The sequence below is a fragment of the Notamacropus eugenii genome, chromosome 6, assembly GCF_028372415.1.
Source record: "Notamacropus eugenii isolate mMacEug1 chromosome 6, mMacEug1.pri_v2, whole genome shotgun sequence".
NCBI lineage: Eukaryota > Metazoa > Chordata > Mammalia > Diprotodontia > Macropodidae > Notamacropus > Notamacropus eugenii.
This window is the reverse complement of record NC_092877.1, coordinates 56358682-56370776: the sequence shown is the minus strand read 5'-3', so window position 1 is coordinate 56370776 and position 12095 is coordinate 56358682. Positions and strand designations below refer to the sequence as shown.

The window sequence follows — 12095 nt, the reverse complement described above, 5'->3', positions numbered from 1 at the left end:
AGAACTACAGGAGTTCAGAAAAAGAGGACTTAATTTTGGAGTTCATTTATTTGGGCTTGTTGTTGTGGCACACAATGAAAGACCAAAGAGTCAAAAATTAACTACATTATTTTCACTGAATAGTGTGTGCTATCTTGAGTTTGTCATTTTTTAATACCAATCAGTTAGGTTACTAGTCTTTCATAGTCACAGACTCATAGGATTTCAAGCTGAAAGGGGCCTGAAAGGTCATCTTATCCAGCTTCCTCCTTTTATAGATCAAGGACACTGAAACCCAGGAAGTGAAGTAATTTGCTCAAGATCTTGAGGGTAGTAAGTAGAATTGTGGAATTAGAACTCAGACCTTCTAAGCCCCAATCCAGTGGTCTTTTCACTAGGCTATATTATTACTTGTACATCTTTAAAGACCAAAGGATTCTTCTATATGGACCCAGAGGCAGCTTAGTCGATAGATGCAAAAAGCACATGCTTAGAGGTCCCCAAGGTTAGTGAAGCACTTCATCACTCTTCCCCTCCCCTTTTTTAAACTCAAGGCCTCCATGGTTTGAGATGGAGAACTATGGATTCGTAGTATCATAGAGTCAGCTAAGGGGTACAATGTGGTACAATGGTCAGATCACTGAACCTATAGTCAGAAAAACTTGCATTCAAATTCAGCCTTGGACACGTATTAATTTTGTGATCTTGAACAAATCACTTAACCCCTAGCTGCCTCAATTTTCCCGTCTATAAAATAGAGATAATAATAGTACCTGCCTTGCAGTGTTGTGAAAATTGAATCGATAATATTTGCAAAGTGCTTTAAATAATTTAACGAGCCATATAAGTATTATTATTATTTATTACTGTTATGATCAGCAGAGTTAGAAGTGATTTTTTTACAAACGAGCAATCTGAGGTCCAGGGAGTTAAGCTAACCCAGCTCCTTAGCCTTCAAATATAGGACACCTGCCACAATCATGTTAGTGTGATTTGGGGCTTATGTGATAAGGTCTCCAGAAGGTCTTAATCAACTAAAAAACTTCAAACTAGGTGATGATGAGCTCAAGACTAATTAGAACTTGGATTTAAGTAATGCCTTAAGATTTACAACACAGATGGAAAATGTTCATAAGACCTCAAGATGAGAAGGAGACAGCACAGTGTAATAAAAGAGAAAAAAGAAAAAAAGACACAAGGTTGAGAATGGAGAGAACCCCAGCTTTAACATTTGCTCAAGGTTATTTATAAGGCATTTTATTTCTCTAAACCTTAGATTCACTTGAACTACCTACCTCACAAAGTGGTTGTGATGAAAGAAAAAGCTTTGTAAACACCAAAACCTACTGACAAGGGAGCCCCCTGTATAGCTTTGCTGCTGACCTGTTTACCCCTCCCTCTTGAATCACTGAAAGAATTTGTGAAAGATATGTTTAGGCTTCTTGGGGTAGCAGTGCCTTCCAGCACAATGCATATTGCCCCACCATGCTAGGAAGAGACTTGCTACCATGTGTGGGTCTCTCTCTCATGTCTTGCCTCCCTGTTAGGTCAATTTCCCTAAATGGCTGAGGGCCAACCAGACCTTTCCCACAACAGTACTTTATTGCTGCCAAACTATTCTGGATTAAATTCATTTTAGAAATCATAGCTGTCCTCAACTATAGAAACACAAAAGTGTCAAAAACATCCTTGCTTTACCCAACACTCCTTAACACAGGTACCTTAAATTCCTCATTTAGATTATAAACTGCTGGAGAGTAGTAACTATGGCTTATATATTTTTTTGTCCCCTTCTATCACAATGCTGGTTTGTGGGTTGGAGGAATGATCATAGAACACAGGAAGGGCCTTTAGAACAGAGGTGGTTAGCTAGAAGGACCTCAGAGATACCCATTCTTACATTTTTCAGAAAAGTAAACTTGTAGGATCACAGAATCATATAAGAAAGGGACCTTAAAGGTCATCGATTATAACTCTCTCATCTCACAAATGGAGAAGCTGACTTTCCCAGGGTCACATCTGGTATTTGAGGCAGAATTAAAACTCAGGTCTTCCTGACTCTGAAGTTCAAAGTTCTATCCATTGAACTATGTGCTTCCCTTTAGAGGTTTCTGGTGGGAAGTTGGGTGGTCACAGTCTGCCACTAAACATGTCCCTATATAATTATAAAAATTGCTTCTATATATTCCTGGCTTCCACATTCTGAAACCAACTTCATTCTAGATTCCCATTTGTAGAAACCCCCAGAAAGGGGGAGGGGAATGATGGTGTCCTGCTACGTGTCAGAAAGGACATAGACATAAATGTTCTAGCACCTTTTGGATGGAAACTGATAGCTACGGGACTAATCAAATAGTCTGTGAAGCTATATGAGGTGGTTAGTGCAGTTACATATAGTAGGTCAGTTGTGTCTGACTCTCCTTGACCCCAATTGGGGTTTTCTTAGCCAAGGTACTGGAGTGGTTTGCCATTTCTTTCTCCAGCTTATTTTACAGATGAGGGAACTGAGGTGAACGGGGTTAAGTGACTTGCCCAGGGTCACACAACTAGTAAGTATCTGAGGCTATATTTGAACTAAGATCCTCCTGACTCCAGGGCCAGTCATGCCACCTACCTCAGTCAAGTAACAACAGGAGAATAAAGGTATCTAGCAAAAAGATATAGTCCCAAAGTTATCCATCTGCTTGGGGAATAAACAAAATTAAAAAACAATACCAGGAAGTTCATTTCAAAATTATTGTAGGTAAATTCCTTAAGTAGTTAGGGAAAGTAGAGATTTCTGAGTTCTTAAGTCTAGAGAAATAGACTCCTCTTTGTTCTGGGAAAGTATAACTGTGAATAACATTCAGGGATTGCAACCTGAGTAAAGAAAAACAATGTGTATACGTATAACTCGAGTAAGAGAACTAGATCCTTGTCCCAAGAACTATATCCAGAAGGAAACGTATTTCCTGTCAGAGAATAGCATATTTTTTTCCTTGCCTTATTCTGGAGACCACTGCACCTGAGCCTCTCTGTCCTCCACCAGCCTACTCCTCCCCTACTCCACAGGGGTTAAAAGGAAAAGCAGGTCCCAGAAAAGGGTAGAGCAGGATCCCAGGACAGCAGAATTCAGGGAAAATGGGGAAGGGCTCTCCTCCCATTATTAGACCTGGAGTTCAATGGTCTCTTCTGGTACTCATGTGGGCTATGTGCTCTGCTCTTCTCTGCAATGAAATTTTCTCCAGTTGCCAGAGTGCCTAATGATAGCTTTGACCGCAATCTAATCTCTTCCAGACATTTCCTTGAAGCTCATCATGGTACAGCCAAAGAGTGGCCTTCCTGACCCTAGTCTACAAGAGGAGTTGAGGCGAAGACTTCGACTCCTGGAAAATGACAGCAGGGAGGTTTCAGCTGTGTTCAGTGTAAGTCCTAATGATTTGGATGCTTAGAAAGCTAAGACATTCTCATACCTCTCCTTCCTGGGTATAGTGGAGCCAGTTAGACTAGGGTTCAGGTGCTGCCCCTGACAAAATACCATTTATGTATTGCGGCAGCTAAGTGGTGCAGTAGAGAGAATGCTGGACTTGTCCTCAGGAAAACCTGAATTCAAATCTTTCTTGAGAGATACCGACAAGCTTGTGACTGTAAACAAGTCACACAACCTCTCTTAGCCTCAGTTTCCTCATTTGTAAAATGGGGATAATAATATCACCTACCTTTGAGGGTTGTTGGGAGGATCATCTGTGTCATATAAATGCTAGCTATTATTAGCTAACTGTGTGACCCAGCTCAAGTCACTTAATTTCGGACCTAATGCTCTAGATGACTCTCTAAGAATATAAATTGCAGGAAATTTGCATCAGTAAAGTGATTCACTCAGTGTTTCCTATCCCAATGAGAGCACAGATCCAGGCCATCTACAGAATTGCATCCTCAGTGCCCTAAGTACCTTGAATGCCTTTCCCTGATCTGTATTTGATACAAATACCTTCTTGTCCTTTCTCTCTCTGTGTCTGTCCTCTGTCTCTGTCTCTCTCTCTCTGTGTCTTCATCCTTCATTCCTAGGAGTTGGATCTAGCTTTCTCACAGCATACCTATGCAATGAGAGTCAGTGTTGTCAGTGGGCCTATGCTGGACCTTGATCTGCCACAGGACAATGGCTAAGCTGTTAAGAATGTGAGTTCTGCTAGCCCAAATCAGAAAGAAACCACAGAATATAGAATGTCAGCATTGGAAAAGACCTTAGACTCATTAGAACGTGGAAGGTTAGGGCTGGAAATAAGTCTAGATCATAGAAAATAGGACTTTTCTAGTTTTAGCATCCTTACAAATTCTCTAAGCCAAAGTGTTCCCTAATCTCCAACAGCACCACCCCCAAGATAGACTGATTACTTTGTCAAACCCTTTGGCAATTTTATCAAGTACACTATGTAAACCAAGCTTGCTCCAATGAATGTGTTGGCTTGCCACTCTCTGCCTGACAATGCTGCTAAGTACACTGGAGTTGTCGAGTTTCTCAAAACAATTGTTTAAAGTGATTTTCTTATAAATACATGCCTCTTTTCCAAAGAGCTGAACTTGGAGCAAAAGTAGCTGACCCACATTATGGGAAAGGGCTGGTTCTCCTTGTCATGTGCAAATCTGGCTGTTTTGTCAGTTGTGCAATTTATGCTGGGAGAAATGATTTTGTCAATTCACATCTAAGGCAAATCCCTTGTGATGTTGTCCCACCAAGGTCCTTTCATAATCACCTCCTTAGCTTCCCTTATGGTGATAGGGACAGCCCATACTTCTTCTAATGTTTCCAAACACCTCTGTGGAGCAAGAACTGAAAATATGGTGCTCTTTATTTCATAGGAAAATGAGCCTCAGGAGAAGTGTTTGGCCCCAACTGACTAAGCTAAAGTATGAGAGAACAGAAATTCACTCCAGGTCTTAGGACACACCCTGCCACATCCACTGTTGTTGATCAGTCAAGTCTGACTCTTCATGACTCCATGGAATTTTCTTGACAAAGATACTAGAATGGTTTACTATTTCCTTTTCCCATGGATTAAGGCAAATAGAGGTTAAGTGACTTGCCCAGGGTCACACAGCTAGTAAATGCCTCAAGTCAGATTTGATCTCAGGTCTTCCTGACTCCAGGTCCAGTGCTCTATCCATTAAGCTACCTAACTGCCTCCACATCTTCTAGTACTTTGTAAAGTCACAGGACCTCCAAGTTGGAAAGGACCTCAAAGGTTACTGGTCCAGGGCTTCTTAAACTTTTTCTACTCAAGACCCCTTCCACATATGAAATTTTTTCTGCTCATGACCCCTTTAGCATATGGGGTTGAGACCCACAGTTTTAGAAGAGTTGATTCTCGTCCAGCCTTCAGATCTATTTCAGATAGGTTGCTATCTAGGTACCACCACCATCTTCTATTTGTGAAACTGTTTTTTGAACCCAAATCTAGCTAAACGAGAATCTCTTCTACACCATCCAACCTGTGTTTGAAGGCTCCTAGTAACCCATTATCCCCAAGATGATCCATTCTTTCAGATTACTTGAATTATTTTCCCTTGCATTGAGCTTAAATCTACTCCAAAACTTCCATCTTCCTTTGTTCTTCAGAATAGGAATAAAAGTAGGAATTGTTTCATTCTTTGAATTTGGTTTCCCTAGTGCTTACTGGGGCTGGTTGGTGCTTACTAAATGCCCATCTACTGTCCCTAGACTTTCTCTCTGCAAACAAATAGAACATGTCTCCTTTGTGATAGCCCTTCTAATCCCGGAACACCATTGTCACTCACCTCCTCAGTCTTCTCTTCCCCAAGTCTTTTTTCCTGATCTTTATAAGGCATGGCATCGAGGCCATTTACCACCCTAGACGTGTCCTCTGTTTGCTCTCTGGCTGACTGATGTCTTTTCTAGAATGTAGTACCCAGAATTGAACCTGATACTCCCAACTGTGGTCCTATAGACATGCCTCTCTTCATGTGGCTCAAGGTTGCATTAGCGTTAGGGTCACTGTGTCATATTATTGAAGCCTATAAAGTTGGCATTCCATTAAAATGCTCAATTACTTTTCAAGAGAAACTAATGCCTAGACATGCCTCTTCTATCTTGTGAAGTGGATTTTTAAAACCCCACTGTAGGGTTTTACTTTTTAAATTTTGTTAGATCCTACCCATTGTAATGGGCAGTTAGGTGGCACAGCAGATACAGTGCTGGACCTGGAGTCAGAAAGACTCATCTTCCTGAGTTCAAATCTGGCCTCAGATACTTTTTAGCTGTGTGACCCTGGGCAAGTCGTTTAACCCTCTTTGCCTCAGTTTCCTCATCTGTAAAATGAGCTGGAGAAGAAAATGGTAAACCACTCCAGTATCTCTGTCAAGAAAACCCCAAATGGGGTCAAGGAGAGTCAAACATGACTGAAAAACAACTGAACAATAACCCATTGTAACAGCCAGTCAAGAACTTGTAGGATCCTGATTCTGACATCCAGTTCTTTTAGTATCCCTTCAAGCTTTGTAAACATTTCCAAACTTGATAAGCATTGTATCTATGCACTCACATAAGTCACCGATAAAACTGTTAAACAGCACAGATTAAAACTTACATGCTCTGGAGCACTGGTTTGCACCTATTGATTTGCTTGTTAGTGATGATGGTCCATGAATTAACCAACCAAAAAGATCTATTAAGGATTTGCTACGTACCATGAACTGTGCCAAGCATTGGGGAGACAAAGAAGGGTATAAACAACCCTTTTCCTTAAAGAGCCATCCTAATGGAAAGATAAAATATAAACAATTCGTTATACATAGGATGTATACAGAGTGGATGAGAGGTAAGCCTCAGAGAAGGTCCCCACCACTGGGGTTCCTGAGAAAGGTCTCTTGGAGAAGGTGAGATTGGGGCTGAAGACATTCAAATGGCTTCTCAATGGTATGATGTTAAAAATTTGAATATAATTAAAAGTATAGTAATTTTGGTATAATGAAAAGAGCCCTAGACTGTAAGTCATGAAGCAGAGGATTCTGGTTGGAAAAAGAGGTTGGAGTTCATCTAGATCAGGAGTTCTTAAGGGTCATGGACCTCTTATATAGTCAATCTAATGAAAGAACCAAGCTAGAACATTGAGTCATAGAACTTTAGAGATGGAATGGGCCTTAGAGGTCATAAAGTCAAGCCTATCTATCCACAAATGTTCCATGGTGTTCATAGCATTCCTAGTTGTATAGTTTTGGGATTCTACTCATCCAAGTCAGATTTAGTGTTACAAATTAATAAAAGAGGGTGAGGAGGTGCAGCCTCAGAGCATTCTATAGTTTTAACCAGGATAGAAAACTATTAATACCACTTAAGGATGACAAAAAAAGGGAAAAGAAAAGAAAGAAAGAAAAAAAAACTCTGAGCTCATGTTCATATTTAACAAGTTAGTAAATGCTGTATGTAGTACAGAGATGAAATCTCACCGGAAATAGAAAGGAGAAAGAAGACTTTACCTTATGAAGGTCTGCTAAAGATCTGGGAATGTTTAGCATTGATATTGATGCAAAGAAATCTTAGGAAATGAAACGGGCAAAATTAGCTAAAGGACAGTGGAACTTGGAGTCATTAGTGTATGGGGAGAAGGGACCAGGTAAAAGGTGAATCCTATGCTATGCTATGAATGAATGTGTATGTGTATTCGTCCTTTGTTGCCGAAGAAGATCATGCCATCAGAGAAATAATGACATGACTTGCACTTGACTTTGTTTTGAGTGAGGGAGGGCTGTGCAGGTCACCAGCCTCACTTCTCCTCCAGAGGTATCTGAATCAGTGACCAGATATTCATCAGGATGACTGGAGATGACCCAGGATGAGGCAGTTGGGGTTAAGTGACTTGCCCAAGGTGACACAGCTAGTGAGTGTCAAGTGTCTGAGGTGAGATCTGAACTCAGGTCCTCCTGACCCCTGCACTGGTGCTCTATCCACTGCACCACCTAGCTGCCCTATGAATGAATGAATGAATGAATGAATAAGATTTAAGTGCTTACTATGTGCCAGATGCTGAGCTAAGTTCTATGGATACAAATACAAGCAAGCAAGATAGTGCCTCCCCTCATAGAATTAATTCTGTAAGGCAACACAGTTAGAATGATGGTGATGGTGTTAATAATAATTCCCATTTGGGAGCAACTAAGTGGCACAGTGAATAGAACACCTGGAGTCAGGAGGACCTGAGCTCAAATCTGGCCTGACACTTGACACTTAATAGCTGTGTGACCTTGAGAAAGTCACTTAATCCCAATTGCTTTGCCTACCACCCTCCAAAAAAAAGAGTTCCCATTTCTTTGACACTTTTATGGTTTATAAAATACTTTCCTCAAAACTCTCTGAGGTAGGAAATGAAAATATTAGTGCCTCACCCCTCCCTTTCACACAGGAGGAAAATGAAGCTCTGAAAAGTGAGTTGACTTGCCCAGGGTCACATAGCTTCAGGTGGCTCAATGGATAAAGCGCTGGGCTGGGAGTCAGGAAGACCGGAGTTTGCATCTAGCCTTAGACTTGGTAGACAGGTTGCATTTACTTAGATAAGTATCACTAGGTCTGTGACTTTGGACAAGCCATTTTAGCCTTGTTTGCCTCAGCTTTTTCCACCATAAAAAAAGCCTCATAGGATTGTTGTGAGGATAAAATGAAATAATAATTGTAAAGCACTTAGTACAGCATCTGGTACGTAGTAGGTGTTATATAAATTCTAGTTATTTATAATTATTTTTATTATCACAAGGAATGTAACCCATCCTTGACTTCAAGAAGGAAACGACTGTAGAAAATTAGCTAATCAGAAGTATTTATTAAGTGTTTACTATGTACTATGCTCTGTGCCAAGCACTGAGGATACAAAGAAGGGTACAGATAGCCCTTTCCCTCGGCTAGGTGGCGCCATAGTGCACAGAGCTCTGGGCTTGGAGTCAGGAAGACTCATCTTTCCTGAGTTCAAATCTGGCCTCAGGCACTTACTAGCTATGTGACCCTGGGCAAGTCACTTAACTCTGTTTGCCTCAATTTCCTCATCTGTAAAATGAGCTGGAGAAGGAAATGGCAAACCACTTCAGTATCTTTGCCAAGAAAATCCCACATGGGTCACAGAGAGTCAGACATGACTAAGAACAACAACCCCAACAAAGGGAAAACAGATTGGTGCCATAAATCAAATTTAGAGACTGAAAAATTTATCAAAGGTAATTTGTAACCTGGCATTTGCTGTTTCCCATTTTCCACTAACCACCTTGACTATTTGACCATCAGTACTTTAACAATAAATAATGCTTGAATAATGTCCACTTTGGTATCAAAATACCTTTCCTTTCTTTACTTCAGGAGTTGTCAGCCAGACTGCTGTCCATTCACAGTGACCAGGACCTTATTGTGGTGACATTTAAAACTTTTGAAGAAATATGGAAGTTTTCTACCTATTACTGTCTAGGTAAGGCACTTAGAATCCGAGGGAGAAATGTTACATTGTTTCTCTTTATCCATCTTGGGTCAACTCCTGCCTCAGATACTTACTGGCTTTGTGATTCCAAGTAAGTCTCAACCTCATCGAGCCTCAGTTTTCTCAGCTGTAACATGGGGATATTTATCTCCCAGACTTCTTGTGAGGATGAAATGAGTTAATCTCTCTAAACTGGTTTGTAAATCTTAAAACTTTGTATAAATATTACTTATCATTATTGTTATTATCGGAAAATCATTCTTCTCATCTTGTTACTGTTATTGAAAATTTCTTTGGGAAAATATTTCACTAAATACTAACTGCATGAAAATAATAACAGTTTAATAATCATTTGTGCTTTTGACCATCTTTGCTAATAAAACAAATGCATCCCATAGTTTTTCAGAAACAGATAACAATAAATGATATTTGATGGTGTTTACAATCCCAGTCTTTTGCATTTGATTTTTTGCAGCTCTCTAAGTTAAATAACAAAGGTATTGTTATCACTCTTCCTTTACCAATAGGGAAAACAGAGATCAGAGAATTGGGATGCCTTGACCGAGGTCCTGGGCCTAACCTGATTTCAAGTCCAGAGCTTTCTGTCATTTGACGGTACAGTAGGCATAGAGAGAAAGGCTGAACATTTATTAAATGCTCCTTCTATGCCAGACACTACGCAAAGGCCTAGGGATACAAAGAAAAGCAAACAAAACAGGCTCTGGCCTAAATGAGCTCATCTTCTAATGGGAGAAGGCAAGACATAAAGGGGAACTGGAAAGAGATTTGGGGGTTGGGGAGGAAACTCTTGGTGGAGTGTGGTGTGGAGATGGTCAGGAAGTGGTGGGGACACCTAGCTCTGAGTAAGTAAGAAAAGCTCTCTCTCTTCTCAGAGACCAGCTTCCCAGGCTCAGACAGTTTGACATTTAACACATGCAGATAAATACTTCTAACTACAGGGTATCCTCCAGGGAAAAGCATTTTTAATGAATCCTTGATAGCATGGGTTAGTGAAAAGGATATTGATATTCATGGAATCATAGAATTTAGAGCTGATGAGGACCTTAAAGCTCATCTAGACTTACCTCCTTCATTTTGAGAAAACTTGGACCAAGGGACAGCTAGGTGGCCCAATGGATAGAGCTCTGGGCCTGGAGTCAGGAAGACCTGAGTTTAAATGTGGCCTCATGTGACCCTGGGAAAGTCACTGAACCTCTGTTTGCCTAATCCTCTGGAGAAGGAAATGGCAAATCAAACCAGTATCTTTGCCTAGAAAATCCCATGGACACTTGGTCCATGGAGTCCACAGAGTTGGATGTGACTGAACAACAACTAGGTAAAGAGAGGTTAAACGTTTTCCCAGTCATATGAAGAGATAGTGGACAGTGATAAGAACTGGACCAACAATTTCATTGTTATGGGGAACTTCCAAATGAAGACATTCCCTCTTCTAACGCTAGTTAGCATTAAGTCCCCACTAAGAGGCAACTAAAGCGCTGAAGTTGACCAGGTTCCCAGCACCATTTTGTGCCAGTGGCTCCAAATCAGCTCTGTTCACTATGCTTGGCTGCCCTTCTTTCACAAAGTCATCATACAAGTAATAATTGCCAAAGCCAGAATTTGAGTCCAGGCTCTTCCATTCCTAATTCATTATGTTTTCTACTCCCCCATACTGTCATTTGGAGTCTAGAGCTCTGGGTGTTGCTTTTGTCCTTCTCTCATTCTTTTCCCATCTATAAAATTAGGGTAATAACATGTCTCCTACTTCATATGGTGCTTTTGAGGATCAAATGAGATAAGGTGTGTGAAATGCCTTGTGAACTCTAAAATACTACACATGTTAAGTTACCATGATCACCATAGTCCATTGACATGCCTACTGTGGGCTCACAGGTCATTTTCTCATAATTTTGCTTCATTTGCTTCTCTTATGGTCTCTTAGGGTGTACTTTTAACTAAGGCATTTCCTTCTTTGCAAATTTTGAAATAGTTTTCCTGCACTGAATTTTGACTGTAGTCTTAGCAGGTGGCTACATATACCTCCCTTTTGTAAGGGCTCTAGGAAACACAGAAGGTTTTCTAATTTTATCTTTCCATTGGCTAGGTTTCATAAACCACTGCATGGAAAACTTGTTGATGGATCAAGACTTCTGGCTTCTCTCCAGCTACAAGAGCAGGGAGGACAGTGAAGACTTCAGTGCTGGGATTGATGTCTTCATTGATGAAGAGGCTTTACAGTTAATGCACAAAAGCCTCTTAATACAGGAAGGTGAGGATTGCTTGAATAAAGGTATATTTAGAAGGTTGTTGTTTTTCCTTCCTTAGGAAACTAGGAAGAAAGAGGATAAAAATGAAACCCATGTATAGCCTGAAATTTTGAAGTCCTAAATTTTTCAGTTCTTTTTAGTAATGAAAACTGTTCAAAAATGGAATTGGCTGCCCTGAAAAGTAGTGAGTTTCCTGTCATTGAAGATGTTCATATGATGATTAGCTGATCACTTCAGATCATATATTTGGGAATGGAAAAGATCTTAGAGACCATCAAGTACAACCTTCTCATTTATAAAGTACTTTGCAAGCATTGAAGTGCTATCTATATGAATATTATTGTTGTTCTTACATATGAGGAAACTGAGTCCTAGTGAGGTTAAGTGACCCGCCTTA

At 40.4% G+C, this 12095-nt stretch overlaps 1 protein-coding gene across 11 annotated transcripts in view; it reads left to right on the top strand.

Moving 5' to 3' along the window:
• SH3TC1 (SH3 domain and tetratricopeptide repeats 1) overlaps positions 1 to 12095 on the top strand; it is a 104078-nt gene that overhangs the window by 59978 nt on the left and 32005 nt on the right. For 7 of the 11 annotated variants that reach the window (XM_072620142.1, XM_072620139.1, XM_072620138.1 and 4 more), the window contains 3 exons: positions 3256 to 3383; positions 9317 to 9422; positions 11536 to 11700. In XM_072620142.1, coding sequence (XP_072476243.1) covers positions 3256 to 3383; positions 9317 to 9422; positions 11536 to 11700 — 399 coding nt within the window. Of the gene's footprint in view, positions 1 to 3255; positions 3384 to 4026; positions 4138 to 9316; positions 9423 to 11535; positions 11701 to 12095 lie in introns of those variants that run through there. The other 4 variants (XM_072620145.1, XM_072620143.1, XM_072620148.1 and 1 more) reach the window with 4 other exon arrangements.